At 44.2% G+C, this 21,988-nt stretch overlaps 1 protein-coding gene across 10 annotated transcripts in view; it reads right to left on the bottom strand.

The window, feature by feature from the left end:
* Positions 1 to 21,988, bottom strand: part of LOC129859497 (muscleblind-like protein 2a) — a 78,508-nt gene that overhangs the window by 23,625 nt on the left and 32,895 nt on the right. For 6 of the 10 annotated variants that reach the window (XM_055929352.1, XM_055929349.1, XM_055929353.1 and 3 more), the window contains exons 3-5: positions 2,335 to 2,502; positions 1,882 to 2,088; positions 379 to 627 (exon numbers count right to left, since the gene is read on the bottom strand). In XM_055929352.1, coding sequence (XP_055785327.1) covers positions 379 to 627; positions 1,882 to 2,088; positions 2,335 to 2,502 — 624 coding nt within the window. The remainder of the gene's footprint in view (positions 1 to 378; positions 628 to 1,881; positions 2,089 to 2,334; positions 2,503 to 21,988) is intronic. The other 4 variants (XM_055929351.1, XM_055929354.1, XM_055929357.1 and 1 more) reach the window with 1 other exon arrangement.

Here is a 21,988-nt window from a genome sequence, read left to right as displayed (position 1 = left end):
ACATTTTATGTACTTGTGTTCTTTTCTAGATGTGTAAAGTAGAATTTTTGAAGTTTCTAGTGTGTGTACTCTACCAAACTAGTTGTCTATAGTTGATTACATACTATAAACATTAGAAATGATATTTTTTGATCTGGCCCTTTGTAAGGTGTGCTGTCTGACATTGCTGGGGCTACAAAAGTCTTGTAACTTTCCCAAAAGTCCAAGGTTTTCCAGAAAGTACGGTTCAAGGATTCCCTCCTGACTTCAGGAATATTTCAACAAGGATTTCTGGAAAACCAGGGAATTTTGAAAAGTTAGCAGATTTTTGCAAACCTACTTTAGTGCCTGTGCTGTGCTCACTACTCTACAGGCTGTGAGGGCGGCGGAGGGTCTCACCATGGCAGCAGCTTGCGCGGCCACGGCCGTCTGATTGGCCTGGTGCTGCGCAGCCTTGATCTTGGCCTGCAGGTGGGCCGGCGGGTGGAAATACTTGCACTTCTCCCGGGAGCAGCGTGACTTGATGTAGTCCATGCACACAGTCACCGTGTTGTCGCTAGTGTCAATCATAGGGCTGTCGCTGGGGTGAGCGAAGCGGCAGTCCGTCTCGCCACGCGCGCAGTTGCCCCGCTGGAACTCCCGGCACACCTGGGAACGAGGGTGGGGTGCACACGGACAAACAGACATGCACACGTACATACATGGACAGACACACGCAGAATCACACACACACACACACACACACACAAATGGACAGACATGCACAGTGACAGATAGACACACAAATATTAGCTTAATATATCATACCATACAATACGCATACCGATAACATTTCATTGTTCATAACTATGGACTGAATAATGAACAGATTGAGGTGTTTATCTATTCAAAGCCTGGGTGTAGTCAATCACAGGGGGCTTCACTCACAGCCTGGGATGTAAAACATAACACCGCACACTCACTAAGTGTGGGGAGAACACGCACGCACGAGCACGCAAACACACACACACGCAAAGACACACAAAGCATGGAGAGATCACACACAAACACACAGAAGGCGGTAAACAGTCTCACTTAGTGTGGGAGTGTCCCCATTCCTCAGTGGAACATGGCCTCTCATTAGCAACCACATCGCTCTGTTGCTAAGTGACGGTACTTTGAGGAAAACACACAATACACCTACACTCTCAGGTTTGTCTGTGCTTGCCATCCTTACAAGGATATTCTTTGTTTTCATTAATTCACAATTGCCTCGGTGCTTTGTTGTGGTATAAACAAAACCCCCATTGAAATAATCTCATCTATCTTAAATAAAATAAAAACGTAAAATCTCCTTAACTAGGCAAGTCAGTTAAGAACAAATTCTTATTTACAATGACGGCCTAGGAACAGTGGGTTAACTGCCTTGTTCAGGGGCAGAACGACAGGTTGACCTTGTCAGCTCGGGGATTCGATGTACCAACCTTTTGGTTACTGGCCCATGCTCTAACCACTAGACTACCTGTCGCCCCGTTAATCAACGGTGAGGTATAGAATTCTGTTGGCCAGCTCTAAAGTTCTTAAAGTGATCTATTCTTTTAAAGTAAAGGTGTGTGGAAAGGGAGTATGTAAAATATAAGTTTTATATCTCTAATGGTTAGGACTAGGTAAAATAAGATCTGTGATAAGGGGTAACTTCCACCTCAACCTAGGTGGGTAAGGATGGTGTCGTAAGATAATTATTGAGAGGCTTTCCCAACCCCCTCGAAGGGCAAACTCTTGATTCCTCGTATCGTGACAGCCCAGAGGCCGGCTCTCCTAACTCCTGGTATTGTACTTGGTTAGTTTGTGATGTCTCCTAACTGCTAATATACTACGATATACTATGATTTCTGGTATTGTTATTGGTTAGTGGTGGTGTACCTCCAGCTTGTCCGTGCGTAGAAGCTTCTGGTTGGAGGAGGAGCTCTGCATCGAGCAGGGTTGGCTGCCGGGGACGATGATACTATGGGTGCTGGGCTGGAGCATCTCGCTGGGCATCATGCCCATGCTGTGGGTCATGTGGGTCAGGTAGGGAGCGTAGCTCAGCCCCGGGCTGGAGCCCAGCCCCTGGCTAATAGGAAACGACTGCTACCGAGAAATAGGGGGCGAGGTGGGTGGGGAAGATGGGAGACCGAGAGGGACAGAAATGTTAAAGAGGTGAGAGAGAGAGAGACGGCAGGGGGAGAGAAAGGCAGAGAGAAGAGGTTGGATGGAGGAAGAGAGAAAGGGAGAGACCCCGAAAGTGATAGAGTAAGAAGAGGGAGAGAGATGTAAAGAGAGAAATAAACAACTGGACACATGGGGGGTAGTAACGCATAGTAGTCCGTTACTCACCATCGTAGGCTGCATGGTTGTGCCAGGGAACATGAAAGGCATCTGTTGAGCCATCATGGCTGCTGCAGTCTTCTGTTGTATGAGGTTGTTGCGGCCGTTGATCTCCAGCTGGGTCTTCAGGTGGGCCGGGGGGTGGAGGTATTTGCAGTTCTCCCGCGTACATCGGCCCTGAAAATGTATTTTTTATTTATTTAACACAAGTTAAAGACCCTGATCGGGTTGTCACAACAGAAATACAGAACATGCCTAAAGGAAACCGAGAGCGGCGCCGCTAAACTAAAGCCGTAGATTATGAATAAACCAGAGGTTAGGCGTATGGTCAGAGGTTAGGCGTATGGTCAGAGGTTAGGCGTATGGTCAGAGGTTAGGCGTATGGTCAGAGGTTAGGCGTATGGTCAGAGGTTAGGCGTATGGTCAGAGGTTAGGCATATGGTCAGAGGTTAGGCATATGGTCAGAGGTTAGGCATATGCAGACAGTCTTCAATACATTGAATACTGAGGGGCACATTGATATTCACAGCTGATGCTTTTGCAGAAGCTAATGGGGATCCTAATGTCAAATGACGAGGAGTTGTGCGTATTGGCCCTTGGCGCTTGATGGCTAACTGCTTCAATAAAGGATCTTTAACACCTTACAATGTGTGGCTTTGGCTTCAACGTGTGTTAGCAAGATAATGACGCAGATGGAACAAGGCACCAGACGTTTCACCAGATGTATAAATCTGAAGCATCCGGTATCCATCTCCTGCTGTTGAAATGCCTTACCTCAACACCACCAGGCGGTAAGGGAAGAGCAGTGACCCAATTAGCAGAGCATCAATGCCCCAGTCACGGGTCTATGCTGAAATAGGACAAACTCCCTACCAGTCCACTGACAAACCAGCATACAGCCAGCCACTCTCCATGCACACGCTGCCTAGCTGGCTCTGACCTCCAAAACAGTTCCACTGCGGTTACTACTGCAGTATGCTAACAACAATATTGTATGGTTTGCAGTAAATGTTAGGATGAGCCTAATGATGATCTTAGACGTGTTTTGTTTGTGATTATTTTGGATTGAGCCGCTAAACATACACCAAATGAAGGCTGAAGGGATCTGTGTAGCCAGTGGTGTCATGTCCATACGGGGCAAAGGCACGTGCTCCCTCAGATTTGTCCTGTTTTAAAATTCTCAGACGTTAAATTACAATATATATTTTTAAGCCCACATAGTATCATAATTATTTACAAAAATATCTATCAGTGGTATTATGAGGAAGGTGCCCACTGACTGGACCAGGCAAAGAGTACCCCCCCACACCCCATTGTCCCTAGTAAGTGGTTCCTTCCAAGGTGCACAGAGCAAAGGGATGCCTAGGCAAGACGCTAGATACTCAATGGAGGAGATAGGGTGTAGACTGACACACACAAATAAAACAAATGTTTTGTTGTGTCTCTGCAACACTAGCCACATAGCAGTTTTATGAAGTTGGCTTTAGCTAGCTAGATAGGTTCCCAATCTCCCAACTTCATACCTAGTTATAAATCAAGTCAGAGTAGCTTTTCTAACTATCTTAGCTGGCATGTCTGCTGGCAAGGCCTGCTGGCCTGTCTCCTGGTAGCGCCTGCATGCTCTGGACACTACGCTGACAGACACAGCAAACCTTTTTGCCACAGTTCGCATTGATGTGCCATCCTGGATGAACTGCACTACCTGAGCCACTTGTGTGGGTTGTAGACTCCGTCTCATGCTCCCACTAGAGTGAGAGCACCGCCAGCATTCAAAAGTGACCAAAACATCAGCCAGGAAGCATAGGAACTGAGAAGTGGTCTGTGGTCACCACCTGCAGAATCACTCCTGTTTTGAGGGGTGTCTTGCTAATTGCCTATAATTTCCACCTTTTGTCTATTCCATTTGCACAACAGCATGTGAAATTTACTGTCAATCAGTGTTGCTTCCTAAGTGGACAGTTTGATTTCACAGAAGTGTGATTGACTTGGAGTTACATTGTGTTTTTTAAGTGTTCCCTTTAATTTTTTGAGCAGTGTATATATATATATATATATATAATATATATATATATATATATATATTATATTATTTGGTGGATAAAACATAGTGCATGATTGTGTTCCTTTTATATCAGGCCTATCCTTCAAATAACTCATATTTCAGGATATGAATGTCATTTTCCCTAGTGGAGGGGCACAGAGGTCTTGGTTTAGTGTGGGGGAAGTCAAGTCACCGGTCGGATGGGGTGCCACTGGGCTGCACTCAACGCCCCCTTCAGTTTCTACAGCTGGTTCGTTCGCTGCACTGTACTCCTTCTCAGTTTCTCTACTGGCGCAGGATATCCCTCCTCCTCCTCCTCTCCACTCCATCCCCAGCCAAAGAATAATGTTATCGCTGCGCCTCGCAGCCAAGAGCCTGAGAGGTGTCAAAACCAATCAGAGCCTCTCTCACTGACGCCACTCTAGGCAGACAGACTCCATGGCGACTGCTGGGAGGGGAAGAGTGATGGGGGATGCGGTGCTGCTGAGGCTGAGCTTTGGATGCCTTCCCTGTGACGATGGCCTGAAGGGCATTAGATAGTGCTGTGACCCCTGACAATCACACGCATGAGTAGGGCCGTGACCACCTGGACCAAACCCCAGAACCTAGTTATAGCCTATTTTCTGTGGTCAGGGAAAAACTCATGTTTAGAAACAAGCCACAGGACAACAATGCTTTCTTTGTGACATTCTGCAGCCAGTGTCGTGATTAATTCAATGCATTCGGTGCCAGTTTTGAGCATCGTTACTCACCATTTGAGGGAGGAGTTAAGCAGCCATAAAAAAACACTTGGGGAGAGCGTTTCATTTGACACATTAGAAAGGATGGGGTTATATTCATAAGTGTGGGGCACAGCGGTCAATATGCTCTCCCTCTACATTACTTTACTTCTGCTTATTAGCATTGACGGAGCGGTGTAAATTTTAACAAGCGTTATTAAATGATAATCAGAGGGTCCTTTTCAGTCAGGTACTAATTAACTTACAGCCCACTGGCTCTCTCAAGTCACAGCGATGCTGGCTAGTACACTTATGCAGTAAGTACACGTGAGATGACGCAAGCAGGGTCGGTCTGTTCAGAGGGAGTCGTGCCACTGACTCTGCAGATGAGACGACTAGAGGAGCGTTTCTGGCTGGCTCCGCTCTCTGAGCAGAGCTGCCGGAGAGCGCCCCGGAGCGTTCCTCGTGTAACAATGACAGCGCTAAAAAGCTGCCTGTCTCAGATGATGAAAAACTGAGCGAGAGACTGTCATTAGAGCTCGAGTCAGATGTTATCTTGCCCAGCGGGGGAAGAGAGAGGCCCCGTTGTCTTAACCACCCACACTGACGGAGCAAGAATCTATTCATCCTCACCATCACATCGGAGCACGGATTTATGAAAAAGGGGCTTTTGAAACCTGAGGCACATGATTACCCCGATAAACAAGTCCATTTCAGACGCTACATCGTTCTGTTCTGTTTCAAAATTCCAGCACATAGTCAAGGATCTATGCATCTAGCTAACCTGTGATACTAGGCCTAATAATAGGGTTAAGAAGATAATTATCTCTTAGGGGTTTGAAAAGCGATGACAATGAGGCTGGGAGTATAATACTACTAAATGATGGCCCCTTTTTATATATTTAACCACAGGACCAGGCGTTCTTGCCACCCACTTTTAAAATGATTGCTCTAGGGAGACTAAACCTTCCTTTTTCTACCCAGTTAGCGGTCACCCTTCCCTAACCAACTGAGTTTCTATGAACAGCCCATGTACATTAGATTAATCCCAGGGAGACGCAGATGAACGCCTGTAATTTCATGAACAGATTAGGATTATGCTCACTCAACCCATTTAGGCCTGTCCCCTTGGAGGCTAATTACACCTATTAATTGCCCATGTGTATCCAAAGTTTTTAACACCGAGAATTGGGGGGGTTTCACATGCATGTTGTGATCAAATCATGGCAAGTCATTCAATCATGGTGTCCCTTTAACCTTGTCATATTGGGGTAGTCAAATGGAGCCAAAGCTGTTTCCCTCAAGGATCTCAATAATAAACTAGCCTAGTTAGTCTCTTCCCACAGCTGCTGTGAGTTTGGGGCAAGCAAGACTACGAGTACACTGTACGATGCCTGCTGTAGCTATAGCATTGTGCTACATTACCAAAACCAGAACGACACTGCTGCCCTCGACGAGGCCTTGGTGAGGCGGGAAAAACATGTACCCTTAAGGCAACACTGTGGCTGCCTGCTGCTGTACTGGCATGGCCCCCCCTGCCTAGAAAAGAAAATACCTCCGACCCCCCCACCTTCTCAATCAGCTGTGCACTGAATCGAGACAGTGATGACTGTGTGTCTGTGGGTGGCACAGCACAGAGAGCCGCTTTACCAGGGGCAGCAGAACGGCGATTCAGTTGAGGCCTCCGCTAACTACTGGCCATTTGCATTTTCCTTTCAATGGGGCTCTATTCTGCCTCGCCCGAGACAGAGGTTCACCATCCATTGAGCCGACAGAGGTGCAAAAAAAAATGTAAAAAGTAAAGCTAGACCCTAATTCAGGGAAGGCTGGGTGGCATGGCGGTACCTCTCGTTATGTGGGTGGTAGGGGTTCAAAGCCTCCCCCCCAGTCCATCATTCAAACTCTTGCTCACATACATAATCGGTACTGGTACTCCTTGTTATTTTCTACTCCCTATATGTAGCCATGTTATTCATTATTCATTATTCACTGTGTATTTATTCCTTGTGTCACTATTTATGTTTTATAACATTTTGTATCTTATATTTAACTCTGTATTGTTGAAAAAATTACCTGTAAGTAAGCATTTCACTATTAGTCTAGTCTACAAAGCATGTGACAAATTCAATTAGATCTACATGGCTTCGGGGGAAGAGAGATTATGTTGGTGAATGAGAGGGGGCTTTCGTTATGGAGGGAAGTGGTGGGGTTCTCTCTCTCTTTGTGTGACTAGGGTCAAACACAAGCTACGCTCATTCACCCTCAGGAGAAAGGCGCTGTACAGGGTTCGCATAGCTGAAACCCACATTATGACATTATCACCATCCTGACAGCTCGACAGCCAGGATCAATGGCCTTTTGGAGAAGAGTGACAGATGAGAAGGCCAATAAGACCTAATGCCATTTCAATCAAGGGAGAAGAGTCACCGGGAAAAAAAAGAAGAAAAATTAGGCAATGGTGAGACATAGTGGAACGCCACGGGCTAGGCATCTCTCTGTATGTTAGTTAATACGCTAAACATGATTTCTTCATGCCTTTGCGTTTCCAGAGAAATCCACCAGAACTCCTGAGATGACTGCACCTCCGGAGAAACTCGGACAACAAAAAGTCCTTTCTCTTTATCGGTTTGTCCTTCGCCCCGGCGACGACTTTGCTCGCTGTGAGAACTGACACTAATTTCTCTGACAAGAAGCAGGGAATATCTGTAATCCCTTTACACCATATCAGAGGGGCTTGTGTCTCCAATGACCTGGCCGGGTGGCCTCTTCTCATCCTCTCAGTCACTCTCCCGCTCTTCGTCTTCCTCTCTCTAGGTCTCGCTCTCCATCTCTCGGTCTCTCTCTGGGCATTAATGGCTGCTGGCATGTCAACCTTATTCCCAGTCAGGTGTGACATTTTAGCAAAACCTTGTGCAATGAGAACCCGACAGGATGGGCACTTACGGAAAAAGCAGGTCCCGACACCACTCTGAAAGAAAGCAGAAGGGTTCTCATTGCTGGATGCACACAGACAGGAGGTCCCTTCATCCTCCTTAGGGGTAGTGGTGTCCCTTTCCGCTGCCCTATTCCACTCAAGCCCACTGTAACAGGTTCACCTTAGCCATGAATACTACTCAAGGTGCCATGACATCAGTAAGCAGTACTGAGCACCATAGCTGCAAATGGCTCTCATGTTGAGGCATTCAGCTCCATGCACACAGCTCTTCTAAAAAGGAAATAAGCACTAATTGAAATGCTGTACTTCCATACTGAAATGATATCCTATGGCTTTTAATCTTGACATTTGAGAAGATGAACTATACCTATTAGCGTTTCCTTTAACTTAGAGTGTCTTACATCATAGAAATAGTCAAAAGTACAAATCAACTAAGAAAAAAAACGGTAGATATCTGTAACAAACCTTGCCCATTTTGTATAAGGCCTACATGTCTGGCGAGTCTCATCATAAGGCTATTATGCGACAACACAAATGAGAGCCACTATTAACAAAAATAAATTATGGATCAAAGGACTGTTTTTGCTTTTTTTCACACACGTCTCCCGTTACATTCACGCGCTGCCTACTAGATTACAGCGTTGTCTCGGCGGTAATTACATATGCCTTTGTTCCAACACCCGTAACCCTAGAGATGGGCGAGCGGTGCTACCGCTGACACGCCTGAGATTACCCCAGGAGTGTGGCAAAGAGCCTCCCAAGCCTCCTGGCTTTCCACTACAGAGGAGAGAAGAGCGAGAAAGAGGGAGGGAGAGCGAGTGAGTGAGAAAGATAGGTGGTGATAATTCCCCCCTCCTGTTCTCTCAGACGCAGACACAGTGTCATCTGTGTAGGGACACTCCTCAGCAGGGGTCCCTCTACCACGGGCCCACACACAAAACACACACACTCCCAAAAACACACATCTCCATCTGGGGAGAGAGCGTTGTATAAAAGTGTGGCAGGCAGTACTGTGTATGCATCAGAAATAGATCAACTCATTCTAATTCTTTGACTAACATCAATGAGAGTGTATTCAGAGTGAGGTTCTGCCTGGAATATTGAGCACACACACAGTTTCTGTGAAAGAACACAGCTTGAAAATAGCAGGGTGGCACTTAATACAAATGATGAACCTTGAGATACAGCAGAAATACACACAGTCTTTCTGACTAAAAGCAAGTCTAATTTATGTGCTTGTTGAAAGAGGACTGTCTGACATTGGATTGTTGTGGACGAGTTATGAGGGAGCGTCCAGACCTAAGAGCGAGGGCAAGTTTTTTTGTGCATGTATGTTACAGAGCTGTGTGTGTGTGTTCTGCTTGCCTGTCAACATAGAGATAGGATTTGTGTGTGTGTCTTCAATGCTCTTACAACTCTCTTGCCTCCCAGGTCTATGCTGTAGCCCAGTAGGCTGGGCTGGTAATCCAGTGAGCCCTGCCTACTCCAGTTAATCTGATCATCTGTGACCTGCTGAGACATGAAACCCACCCTGTTGAGCTGCATTAATCTAACGACACACACACAGGCACGCACACATACACACAGGCGTGCACACACGTACCATTCCAATCTCTGTGTTGACCGGCCGAGGTAAAGGACTGAGGCAATATTCCTTACAACTAAGCCTAACTGTCATGAGCACTCGGAGTCCATTTCAGACACTTGCGTACCAGTTGTAGATTGGCCAATTCGTCACTGACACCTTCTAGGAGGAAAATATTTGTAGAATAAATACTAGCCAACGTCAAGCTGCAATTAGAGAAATATAGCCATTTCGAGAGAGAAAATGAACAATTACTAGCCTAACTACAGTGCATTCGGAAAGTATTCAGACCCCTTGACTTATTCCACATTTTGTTACGTTACTGCCAATTTATAAATTTGCTTAAATATATATATTTTTTTTATCTAATAGATTAAATCTTGCATTTACATAAGTAAATCAGACCCTTTACTCAGTACTTTGTTCTAGCACCTTTACCAGCGATTACAGCCTTGAGACTTCTTGGGTATGACGCACATTCTTCTCTGCAGTTCCTCTCAAGCTCTGGGGAGCGTCACTGCACAGCTATCTTTCAGGTTTCTCCAGAGATGTTCGATCGGGTTCAAGTCCGGGCTCTTGCTGGGCCACACAAGGACAGTCAGAGACTTGTCCCGAAGCCACTCCTGCGTTATCTTGGCTGTGTGTGTTGTTGTCCTGTTGGAAGGTGAACGAACCTGCACCCCAGTCTGAGGTCCTGAGCACCCTGGAGCAGGTTTTCAAGGACCTCTGAACTTTGCTCCGTTCATCTTTCCCTCGATCCAGACTAGTTCCCCAGTCCCCCCCACAGAGGAACTCTGGAGCTCTATCAGTGTGACTATTGGGTTCTTGGTCACCTCCCTGAACAAGGCCCTTCTCCCCCGATTGCTCAGTTTGGCTGGGCGGCCAGCTCTGGAACCGCCAAGGCCCTTCCTAAACTTCTTCCATTTAAAAATGCAGGCCACTGTGTTCTTGTGGACCTTCAATGCTGCAGACATTTTTTGGTACCCTTCCCCAGATCTGTGCCTCAACACAATCCTGTCTCGGAGCTTTACGGACAATTACTTCAACCTCAAGGCTTCGTTTCCGCTCTGATATGCACTGTCAACTGTGGGACCTTATATAGACCGGTGTGTGCCGTTCCAAATCATTTCCAATCAATTGAATTTATCACAGGTGGACTCCAATCAAGTTGTAGAAACATCAAGGATGATCAAAGTTAACAGGATGCACCTGAGCTCAATTTCAAGTCTTTTCTTTTTATAAATATTTTTTATAAAAACCTGTTTTCACTTTGTTACGGAGTATTGTATGTCGATTGATGAGGAAAACATTTACTTAATCAATGTTAGAATAAGGCTGTTACGTAACAAAATGTGGAACTAGTCAAGGTGTCTGAACACTTTCCAAATGCACTGTATACTGTTGATTAGACACCCCAATGCCCAAACACCCCAATGCCCATGGGATTCAGTTCCAATCTGTTAGCTAGATGCTAGTCACTTCTTGATGTTTTTTTTATTACTGAAAATGGTAGGGGAAAAATTGGTATGAGTGTTTCCTTGCATATACGTATTACCTCCGGGACTGAGCAGCTCCACAGAGAAGTCCTCTTTAAAAGGCATACTGAAGGACCTGGCCAAGGAGGGCTGCACACGACCTCCAGTATGCCTAAGTCTCCAACCTGGATGACACAATATTTGCACATGATTCTTTTTGTAATTCTTCAAGCTCTGTCAAGTTGGTTGTTGATCATTGCTAGACAGCCATTGTCAAGTCTTCCCATAGATTTTCAAGCAGATTTAAGTCAAAACTGTAACTAGGCCACTCAGGAACATTCAATGTCATCTCGGAAAGCATCTCGTTGTAACGGCTTTCTTCCTCCTCTTCATCCGAAGAATTAACAAAATAACACAAACGGAGTAGACAGACCTGGACATGGACCTTACATAAATACACGAAGAACTCACGAACAGGAACAGACTACATAAACCGAGACAGTCCCGTGTGGCGCGACAAACACTGACACAGGAGACAACCACCCACAAACAAACAGTGTGAAAACACCTACTTTAATATGACTCTCAATCAGAGGAAATGAAAACCACCTGCCTCTAATTGAGAGCCATATCAGGTCACCCTTATACAAACATAGAAACACATAACATAGACTACCCACCCAAACTCAAACACATACAAAATAACAGAAAACCGGTCAGGAACGTGACACTCGTGTAGATTTGGCCTTGTGTTTTAGGTTATTGTCCTGCTAAAAGGTGAAATCATCTGCCAGTGTCTGGTGAAAAGCAGACAACCAGAATTTCATCTAATCAAATCAAAGTTTATTTGTCACATACACATGGTTAGCAGATGTTATTGCGAGAGTAGCGAAATGCTTGTGCTTCTAGTTCCGACCATGCAGTAATATCTAACAAGTAATCTTACCTAACAATTTCACAACTACCTTATACACGTACAAGTGTAAAGGAATGAATAAGAATATGTATATAAAAATATATGAATGAGCGATGGCCGAAAGGCATAGGCAAGATGCAGTAGATACCCTACATTACTCATCTCGTATGTATGTAAACATTATATAAAGTGGCATTGTTTAAACTGGCTAGTGATACATTTATTACATACATTTCTTTCCTTATTAAAGTGGCTAGAGATGAGTCAGTATGTTGGCAGCAGCCACTCAATGGTAGTGATGGCTGTTTAACAGTCTGATGGCCTTGAGATTGAAAAACAGCTTCTGTCTCTCGGTCCCAGCTTTGATGCACCTCTACTGACCTCGCCTTCTGGATGATAGCGGGGTGACCAGGCAGTGGCTCGGGTGGTTGTTGTCCTTGATGATCTTTATGGCCTTGTGACATCGGGTGGTGTAGGTGTCCTGGAGGACAGGTAGTTTGCCCCCGGGGATGCGTTGTGCAGACCTCACTACCCTCTGGAGAGTCTTACGGTTGTAGGCGGAGCGGTTGCCGTACAGGGCGGTGTTACAGCCCAACAGGATGCTCTCAATTGTGCATCTGTAAAGGTGTGTGAGTGTTTTTGGTGACAAGCCAAATTTCTTCAGCCTCCTGAGGTTGAAGAGGCGCCACTGCGCCTTCTTGACCACACTGTCTTGTGTGTGGGTGGACCATTTCAGTTTGTCCGTGATGTGTACGCCGAGGAACTTAAAACTTTCCATCTTCTCCACTACTGTCCCGTCGATTTGGATGGGGGGGGGGTGCTTCCTCTGCTGTTTCCTGAAGTCCACGATCATCTCCTTTGTTTTGTTGACATTGAGTGTGAGGTTATTTTCCTGAGACCACACTGAGGGCCTTCACCTCCTCCCTGTAGGCCGTCTCGTCGTTGTTGGTAATCAAGCCTACCACTGCAGTGTCGTCTGCAAACTTGATGATTGAGTTGGAGGCGTGCATGGCCACACAGTCATGGGTGAACAGGGAGTACAGGAGAGGGCTGAGAACGCACCCTTGTGGGGCCCCAGTGTTAAGGATCAGTGGGGTGGAGATGTTACCTACCCTCACCACCTGGGGGCGGCCCGTCAGGAAGTCCAGGACCCAGTTGCACAGGGTGGGGTCGAGCTTAATGACGAGTTTTGGGGGGGGTACTATGGTGTTAAATGCTGTGCTGTAGTCGATGAACAGCATTCTAGGATTTTGCTGGTGCTTAGCTCTATTATGTTTATTTTTATCACAAAACATCCAATGACAAGTATACCCATAACATGATGCAGCAACCACCATTCTTGAAAATATGGAGAGTGGTACTCAGTGATGTGTTGTCTTGGATTTGCCCCAAACATAACGCTTTTTATTCAGGACATAAAGTTAATTTCTTTGCCACATTTATTGCAGTTTTACTTGAGTGCCTTGTTACAAACAGGATGCATGTTTTGGAATATTTGTATTCTGTACAGGCTACCTTCTTTTCACTCTGTCATTTAGGTTAGTATTGTGAATTAACTACAATGTTCTTGATCCTCCATTTTCTCCCACCACAGCCATTAAACTCTAATGGTTTTAAAAGAACCATTGGCCTCATGGTGAAATCCCTGAGCGGTGTCCTTCCTCTCTGGCAACTGAGTTAGGAAGGACGCCTGTATCTTTGTAGTGACTGGGTGTATTGTGTGTAATTGTAAGTGTAATTAATAACTTCACCATGCTCAAATGGATATTCAATGTCTGCTTCAAAAAAGTTGTACCCATCTACCAATAAGTGCCCTTCTCTGCAAAGCATTGGAAAAACCTCCCTGGTCTGTGTGGTTAAATTTGTGTTTGAAATTCACTGCTCAACAGAGGGATCTTACAGATAATTGTGTTAGTGCGGTACAGATGAGGTAGTCATTCAAAAAGCATGTTAAAAACTATTATTATAGTCCATGGAACTTATGTGACTTGTTAGCAAATTCTCTCTCCTGAACCTATTTAAGCTTGCCATAAGAAAGGGGTTGAATACTTTTGATTTCAAGACATTTGAGCTTTTAATTAATTTGTTTACAAAAATCAATGTTGACATTATAGTTAATTGTGTGTTGGCCAATGACAAAATCTCAATTTAATAATTTCAGGCTTTAACACAAAATGTGGAAATGTCAAGTGGTATGAATGTGCAACGATCACATGTTAGATGCCTTTATTCAAAACTCTATAATTTCAATTGATATTCTAAAAATCACAAGTCACACAAGGGAGCCTCAGCAGGTACTCCGCACACTCAAACCATAAAAACCAAAGTTTGCACAGGCACAACAAACAAAAAAATCTTTAGAACATGGAATTCATTTAAAAAAAAAACGTATTGATTTTTTAACTCTGCCTCCTTTGTTTACCTTTATGTTTTGAGTATATGCTTAAATCTATAGCCATGTCATTTTCTCTCTTACGCACCGGCCACCATTCACCTCGTTGATAGCGTGTCGGGTGTCGAGTGTTTCAGAGTGATGTAAATCCATAGCCCAGACCAAGGGGGATAATGGGGTGGAGGGAGGGATAAGGTGGAGGGAGAGCAGGAGCCGATCTTTTCATCAAAGCCCCTTTCCAACACACTCAGCAAATGGATGAGCACAGATGCGTCCCAAATGTCATATCATTCCGTATTTAGTGTACTACTTACCCATAGGGCTCCGGTCAAAAGTAGTCCAATAGGGTGCCATTTGGGACAGACCAGGAAATCTGTAATATGGGAGACATGGCTGACGCAGGCCAGTGTGTCCAAGGTTACAGTGTTGGGTCGTGTTATGGGCCTTTTCTATTCATTCACAATTCATTGAAGGAGAATGCTGTATTAGTAAATCACACTCAAACTACGAAGTGGCGCTTATAAACAATACATCAGTCATCCATATGCGTTGAAATGGCACCATATTCCAGCTTAAGGTCAAAAGTAGTGCAGGTAGGGAATAGGGTGCCATTTGGACACAGACACCCTGATGAAGGATGTCATCCGGTAAAGTAAAGAAAGATTTTTTTTTCTTTCATCAACGTCAACTGCCCTTCAAGAGTGGCTTAGTATATTCTCGCATAACCTTAATTCATGCACGTTGGTTTGGCATATACCTTTTCCTCTAACCTGTGCATTTCCGTCATCTTTCTATAATATGCCACTTTTTATCCAAAGCGACTTGAATTACTGTGAGTGCATCTTTATTACATTTATGTGATCCTTACAGAAACTGAACAAACAACCTTGGCATTGCTAGCATCACACTTTTACCAACTGAGCCACACAGGATGAGCATGACAACCAAGCGAGGACAGAATGCATACAAAATGTTGTTTTCTGGTTGGGATAGAGTTTCCTCTGGTGACAGATATCCCCCTGTAGGGCTGAACTCAAGAGCCTCTGAGGGCTTAGAGACGCAGTGGCAGCTCCTCTCCAGGGCCATGTTCAAAAGGCAGCAAAAAAACACCAAACGGACATGAAACAGGGACGGACTACCTGGACTTGTCCAATGAGAAATACACATTTTTGTCTTCCTTTGCAAAGCGTTTTAAAATTATGCATGCCCTAATGAACATGACCCAGAGGTAGCTAGCTAGCTAGGTAGGTACTGTATGTAGGCTCTCTGGTGATGTGGGCCTTCTGGCTCTAAATATAAGCCCAAGGTTGCCTCGCGCTACAGGAAGTGAATTAGAGCCCAAGAGTGATGACTCACACAAGCCGCTCAAGTGGAGTAAGCACACCTTTTATTTCTACCGTCAGCGTACACACACGACAGAATGACCAAGCCAACACTCCTGTATCGGGAATAGAGGGAGAGTGGGGCAGAGCAAGACAGAGAAACCCCCCCAGAGAGAGTTTGTGTTTCTATGAGTATTCATAAAGCCTGTCTAACAGAGACAATAAATTAGTCTCATTTCAACATTTGTTAATGAATGTAAACGTTGAATTGCATTGGTCTTTATTAAACAATGACAAATGGAAGTATAAGAGTTTAGAATCCCTGCGTCACCGGAAGAACACACGCTCACTCCTTCCGCTCCCTCCAAACCTCCCACCTACTTTTTCACTCCTGCCCTCATTCCCACCTACCTCTCCCTGACTTCCTCCCTCACTCATTACACTTAACTCCCACCTACTTTTCCCCTCCCGCCCTTGGTCCCGCCTACCTCTCCCTGCCTTCCTTCCTTCCACCTACCACTCCCTCCCGCCTAGGGTAGTTATAATAACTACAAACACAACACGAGTTTTAATTAACTGCAACAGTATATGCGCTGCCAATTTGTGTTCCCCCACACCACCACCAATACCCCCATCCATCTTTCCCTCCCACTGTACACCCTTCTCTCCCTCCATGGGATCGTCTGGGGAAGTGTGTAGGCATCCCAAATGTTACACTATTCCCTATATAGAGCTCTACTTTTGACTAGAACCCATGGTGCTCTGGTCAAAAGTAGTGCACTATAAAGGGAATAGGGTGCCTTCAGGATACAGCCAGTTTGTAGGCCCTGACCCTGTGTGCGCTGCCAATTAGTATCCCCCACCTGTCGCTGCGGGTCAGTGGCGCAGGCATCTGCTGGGTGTGAAATTGCCCATCTCAATTTCATCCCTGAACTCTGCATGCACCCCGCACACCTGACCCTACCACCAGCAACATCTATAGACCATTACCACACGACCATAAACTGGGGGGAAGGGAGGAAAGGCATGCTGCAGATAGCCTACTGCTGGAGTATATGGTGCACTGGGTCGTATCATTCGTACATACCAGTGCAACATTTTGCAATGAAAACAGGTGTTTCTTATTGGACAAGTTCAGGTAGTCCTTCCCCATTTTGGTCCGTTTTATTCCATTTGGTTTTCTAGTGATTACAACCCTGGAGTGTGTAGAGCACTGGAGAACATGGAAACCACTGCTGTTGACTAAAAGGCGACTAGTCTAATCTAGTATTTGTAGTTGGCAGTTATGTAATTACGAGGTCCTTTGTTCATGGTCAAATCATTAGGCACCCTTAGTGTAGTTGGAATGGTAATCAATCTGGCCTCTGTAATCATTGGAACGTTATCCACAATTGAAACGCATGTGCACAGTGCAGACTGACAGATGCTATCCTGTCACAAAGTTCAAGGCAACAGTAAACATGTCGTTCCCCACGAAGGTTGCAGCAACACAACCCCCCCCAGTCAATTGAGATATCACATGTGACCAACACATTTCAGGTAATTACTAAAGCTCCCGGCTTGGGCCAATCAGTGTAATTTTGTAAATGCCGAATCTCTATGGCAAGACGCATCATTCACCCAAGTTTCTCCAAAATCGGGCTAGTGCCATCTGAGATATGGCGTGTGACGAACGTACGGATGGAGACAGATCCACAGTCCTCTCCCCGACTTCATCGTGGGGGACAATTTTGAAATGTGACCTAACGGTTTACATGTTCAGCGATTGGAACTCTTGTAAAGCATTCCCTGACGGATACATATGTGTGTGCCAAATGGCACCCTATTCACTAAATATAGGTCACTACTTCTGATCAGAGTCCTATGGGTCGTGGTCAAAGGTAGTGAACTACTCCGGTCAAAACTAATGGACTATATAGGGAATCGGGTGTCATTTGGGACACAGGCATCACGTGGTATGTTGTTTGCACGTCGAGGGAGTTTCAGGTAAGATTCAGTGGGCAAGAAAGAGAAACACCAGCTCATTACACAGAGGTGCTATTTTGGTGGCCTCCACATCTGGTAGCCCCTGCTTTGATCATTAATCACTGGTACACTGCAGACACTCACACGATAAATGAAGTAGATTCCACATTAACAGCGCGTTGGGTGCCCACCACTGCAACCCACGGTCAGTATGATAACAGTAAGCTGGGGTGTATTCATTAGCTCTGCAACATAAAACATGTTTCTTATTTGACAGATTTGGGTAGGACCCACCCCGTTAGCTTCCGTATGATTCCAAATTAATACATCCCTGGCCAGTCACCTTAAAAAAAGGGAAATTCATATCATATTGCATATCTTTGCATTCGGATAAGATATAGGCTCTGAATTGCATTCCAATGAGTTTAAAAGTATAGTCAAGTTAAGCCTATAGGCAGTATGGACCTTATAATTATATTTTTAAAAAGTCATTTTTATCTCAAAATCCTTTCAGGCTAACAATTAAGTACCTCACTGTGAATGTTTTCAATTAAAATTGTCAAAAAGAAAGAAATGCTGTAGCATCTTGGCAAAGAGCAATTTCTCAAGAACAACATTTGCTAGGACTGTCTGGGAAAGACAATCTGAAAACTAGCCATTATTAGCAAAGAGGTTTGGAACTCTTTTACTAATTTACAGCTTGGTAATGTCCCTGTGCAGGCCAAAACAGGCTGGAATTTCAGGTGGTCTTTTCAAACAGTTCTTACACTAAAAGGGCATTATCATAATTTGCACAGTATTATTCCAAACTCCGTGTGGAAATACAGTATATAAAACACCGGGAAATTCTTTTTTTGACTGCACTTGGACTTTAAGGCTACCTCACCTGACTAAAACAAAAGAGTGCTTCACCACAAGGCTTAAATCACTCCAAGATGGCCGCCTCACTCCCCCCGACATTCCCAGAAAGTGAAAGAGGAAATAATTCCATCTCTTATACATACAGACTAGTCATTCGCTGGGCTAGTGATAAGTAATCTACTTAGCTTGATATGATACAGACTGGGAAGAGACCTGTCTGTCAGCACAGCTTTAGACAGCATTCCAAATAGCTGGGTTTCTCAACTCCACTATAAGTACAGTTCCTTCAGAGAGTATAAGCACCCCTTGACTTTTTATACATTTTGTGTTGTTACAAGGTGGGATTACAATGGAATTAATTGTAATTTTTTGTCAACGATCTACACAAAATACTATGTAACGTCAAAGTGGAAGAAAAATTCTGTCATATGTAGACTGAACCAGGATTTCCTCTAGGATTTTGCCTGCGCTTAGCTCTATTCGGTTTCTTTTTATCCTAAACATCCTAGTCCTTGTCGATGACAAGCATACTCATAACACGATGCAGCCACCACTATGAGTGGTACTCAGTGATGTGTTGGATTTGCCCCGAACATAACGCTTTGTATTCAGGACAAAATGAAATTCTTTGCTGTTTTACTTTAGTGCCTTATTGCAAACAGGATGCATGTTTTGGAATATTTGTATTCTGTACAGGCTTCATTCTTTTCACCCTCTCATTTAGTTTAGTACTGTGGAGTAACTAAAATGTTGTTGATCCTCTTTTCTCCTATCACATCCATTAAACTCTGTTTTAACACCATTAAAGTGTCATTAATAACTTCCCCATGCTCAAAGGTATATTCAATGTCTGTTTTATTTAGTTTTTTTACCCATCTAGTAGGTTGTGAGGCATTGGGAAACCTCCCTGGTCTCTGTGGTTGAATCTGTTTGAAATGCCCTGTTCGACTGAGGGACCTTACAGATAATTGTATGTGTGGGGTACAGAGAGGAGAAAGTCATTCAAAAATAATTGGAAACAATTATTGCACAGAGTGTGAGTCCATGCAACTTATTATGTGACTTGCTAAGCAAATGTTTACCCCTGAACTCATTTAAGCATGCCATAACAAAGGGGTTGAATACTTATTGACATTTCAGCTTTCATTTTTTATTATTTTGTAAAACACTCTAAAAAACATAATTCCACTTTGACATTATGGGGTATTGTGTGTAGGCCAGTGACAAAAATCTAAATGTAATCCATTTTAAATTCAGGCTGTAAAATAACATTTGGAAAAAGTCAAGGGGTGCGAATACTTTCTGAAAGCACTGTACATCTCGGTGGAGTTGGGTTACGACGACTGAGCAAAATGTACTTCTGACAACATCGAGTCAGTCGATATGAGGAAACAGTCAGTGGTTGTACTTGAAAAAAGTTTTACTCAAAGTATATATTTCAGCAAACAATGAAAGGCACGCAGCAACAGAGGACAAAGGTACACAGTAAGGGTTTAAGAATTACATTTTTACATGTACTGACCGACAGAGACTCGATGTCGTCGGAGGTTCAGTCCGCCCACAGTCGTCTCCACTCAACTCCATTGATGTGATATACATTGTAGTTGAGAAACACTTGGCTACTTCCCAAATGGTCAAAAGTAATGCACAAAATAGAGAATAGGGTGCCAATAGGGATGCAACCCTAGTCTCCTCTGGTAAACCTCAAAGACCTCTTAGCAGCTCCTACATCACATGGACTTTCAGTTGATAGCATGTCTGCTAAAGATGAGTCATACGGGTATGTCCACTAAGTCTACAGTCGTACACTAAGTCACTCAAGGACTCTCTTGGGATATAGGCCTGCTGTATAAAGCCTTGATTGAACATAGTGTTTTGTCTTGATCAAAAAGAAGCTTAGGTGGTGACGTGGCAGGGTGTGTGGCGATGGGCGTGGCCGACTTGTCAATGTGGCTAAATTGTCAAGAAAATTCTAACAAAAATTGACATGCAGCTGAGAGAACATGTTGCAGTTTTAAAGATAATTTCCTGCAATTCTATGCATTTTGCCATGGCTAATGCGGTGTTATTTTGCTCAAACAATCAAAACCATGCTGCTAAATACATTGTTTTTTAAATGTTTGTCCCTGACTGAATAATAAATAAATAAATATAAATCTATCTATCTATCTATCTATATATATATATATATATATATTATCTTTTCTACATACTTTATATGTGGAAAGTTGTTTTTATATGAAAATGGTGGGGGAAAATTGTGTTCTATTAGGACAGTACACATATTTTCCTTTTTTGGGGGGTAAGGGGCTCATTAGAGCTAGTTAAGCAGGAATATTATGCTTTTGCAGCCTGAATGGTGGATACTTTATGCATGAGCAGGGCTACGGGACACACAAGCGTATTACATCAAACCTAGACGATAGTGCAGATCAAGCGGTCACTATTGGCTGCCTAGGCTAGCTCCATCCCAAACAAAGTGCCTAAGTGGAGTGTAGGTCATTGTGCAAATAAGAGTAATGTAGTCCCCTCCCAAAGAATTATAATATTAATTTAGCCTAATTTAAAGTTATGTAATAAAGAGCACATGTTCAACTTCATAACAAATACTTCTTCTCATCAAGGAGGTTAATAAATAAAAAAAATACTATAAAAAGGGGACTATAAAAAGGGACAGGGTTGACAATTTCATCTTAAAATCAGCCATTAATCCCCTTGTGACAGGGGGATGGAAGCGTGTGTGCAACATCAAGGGGAAACTGAATGCAAGCTTAAAGATGCACTCAAACTTTTGTATAATTTCAGCCAGTTGTGCTAATGAGCCAAGTGGTCCCCGTTTTTTGTGTATTAAAAAAATCTAAATCAAAAGTTTATTGGTAGCGTACACAGATTCGCAGATGATCTCGCAGGTGCAACGAAAAGCTTGTTTCTGTCCCGAAGCCTGCGTTTTCTCAGCTGTGTGCTTAGGGCTGTTGTCCTGTTGGAAGGCGAACCTTCGCCACAGTCTGAGGTCCAGAGTGTTGTGGAGCAGGTTTTCATCAAGGATCTCTGTACTTTGCTCAGTTCATCTTTCCCTTGATCCTGACTAGTCTCCCAGTCCCTGGCACACAAAAAAAAAAAACATACGTAGGGATGGTGCCAGGTTTCCTCCAGACGTGACACTTGGCATTCAGGCCAAAGAGTTCAATCTTGATTTCATCAGACCAGAGAATCTTGTCATGTGCCTTTTACTGAAGAGTCACTTCCGCCTGGTCACTACCATAAAAGGCCTGATTGGTGGAGTGCTGCAGAGATGGTTGTCCTTCTGGAAGGTTCCCCCATCTCCTAGAGCTCTGTCAAAGTGATTTTGGGGTTCTTGGTCACCTCCCTGACCTAGGCCCTTCTCCCCCGATTGCTCAGTTTGGCCGGGCGGCCAGCTCTAAGAAGAGTCTTGGCGGTTCCAGAGGCCACTG

The sequence above is a fragment of the Salvelinus fontinalis genome, chromosome 7, assembly GCF_029448725.1.
Source record: "Salvelinus fontinalis isolate EN_2023a chromosome 7, ASM2944872v1, whole genome shotgun sequence".
In the NCBI taxonomy this organism is placed as follows: domain Eukaryota; kingdom Metazoa; phylum Chordata; class Actinopteri; order Salmoniformes; family Salmonidae; genus Salvelinus; species Salvelinus fontinalis.
Note: the sequence above shows the minus strand (reverse complement) of the source record. Positions and strands in the feature narration are given on the sequence as shown.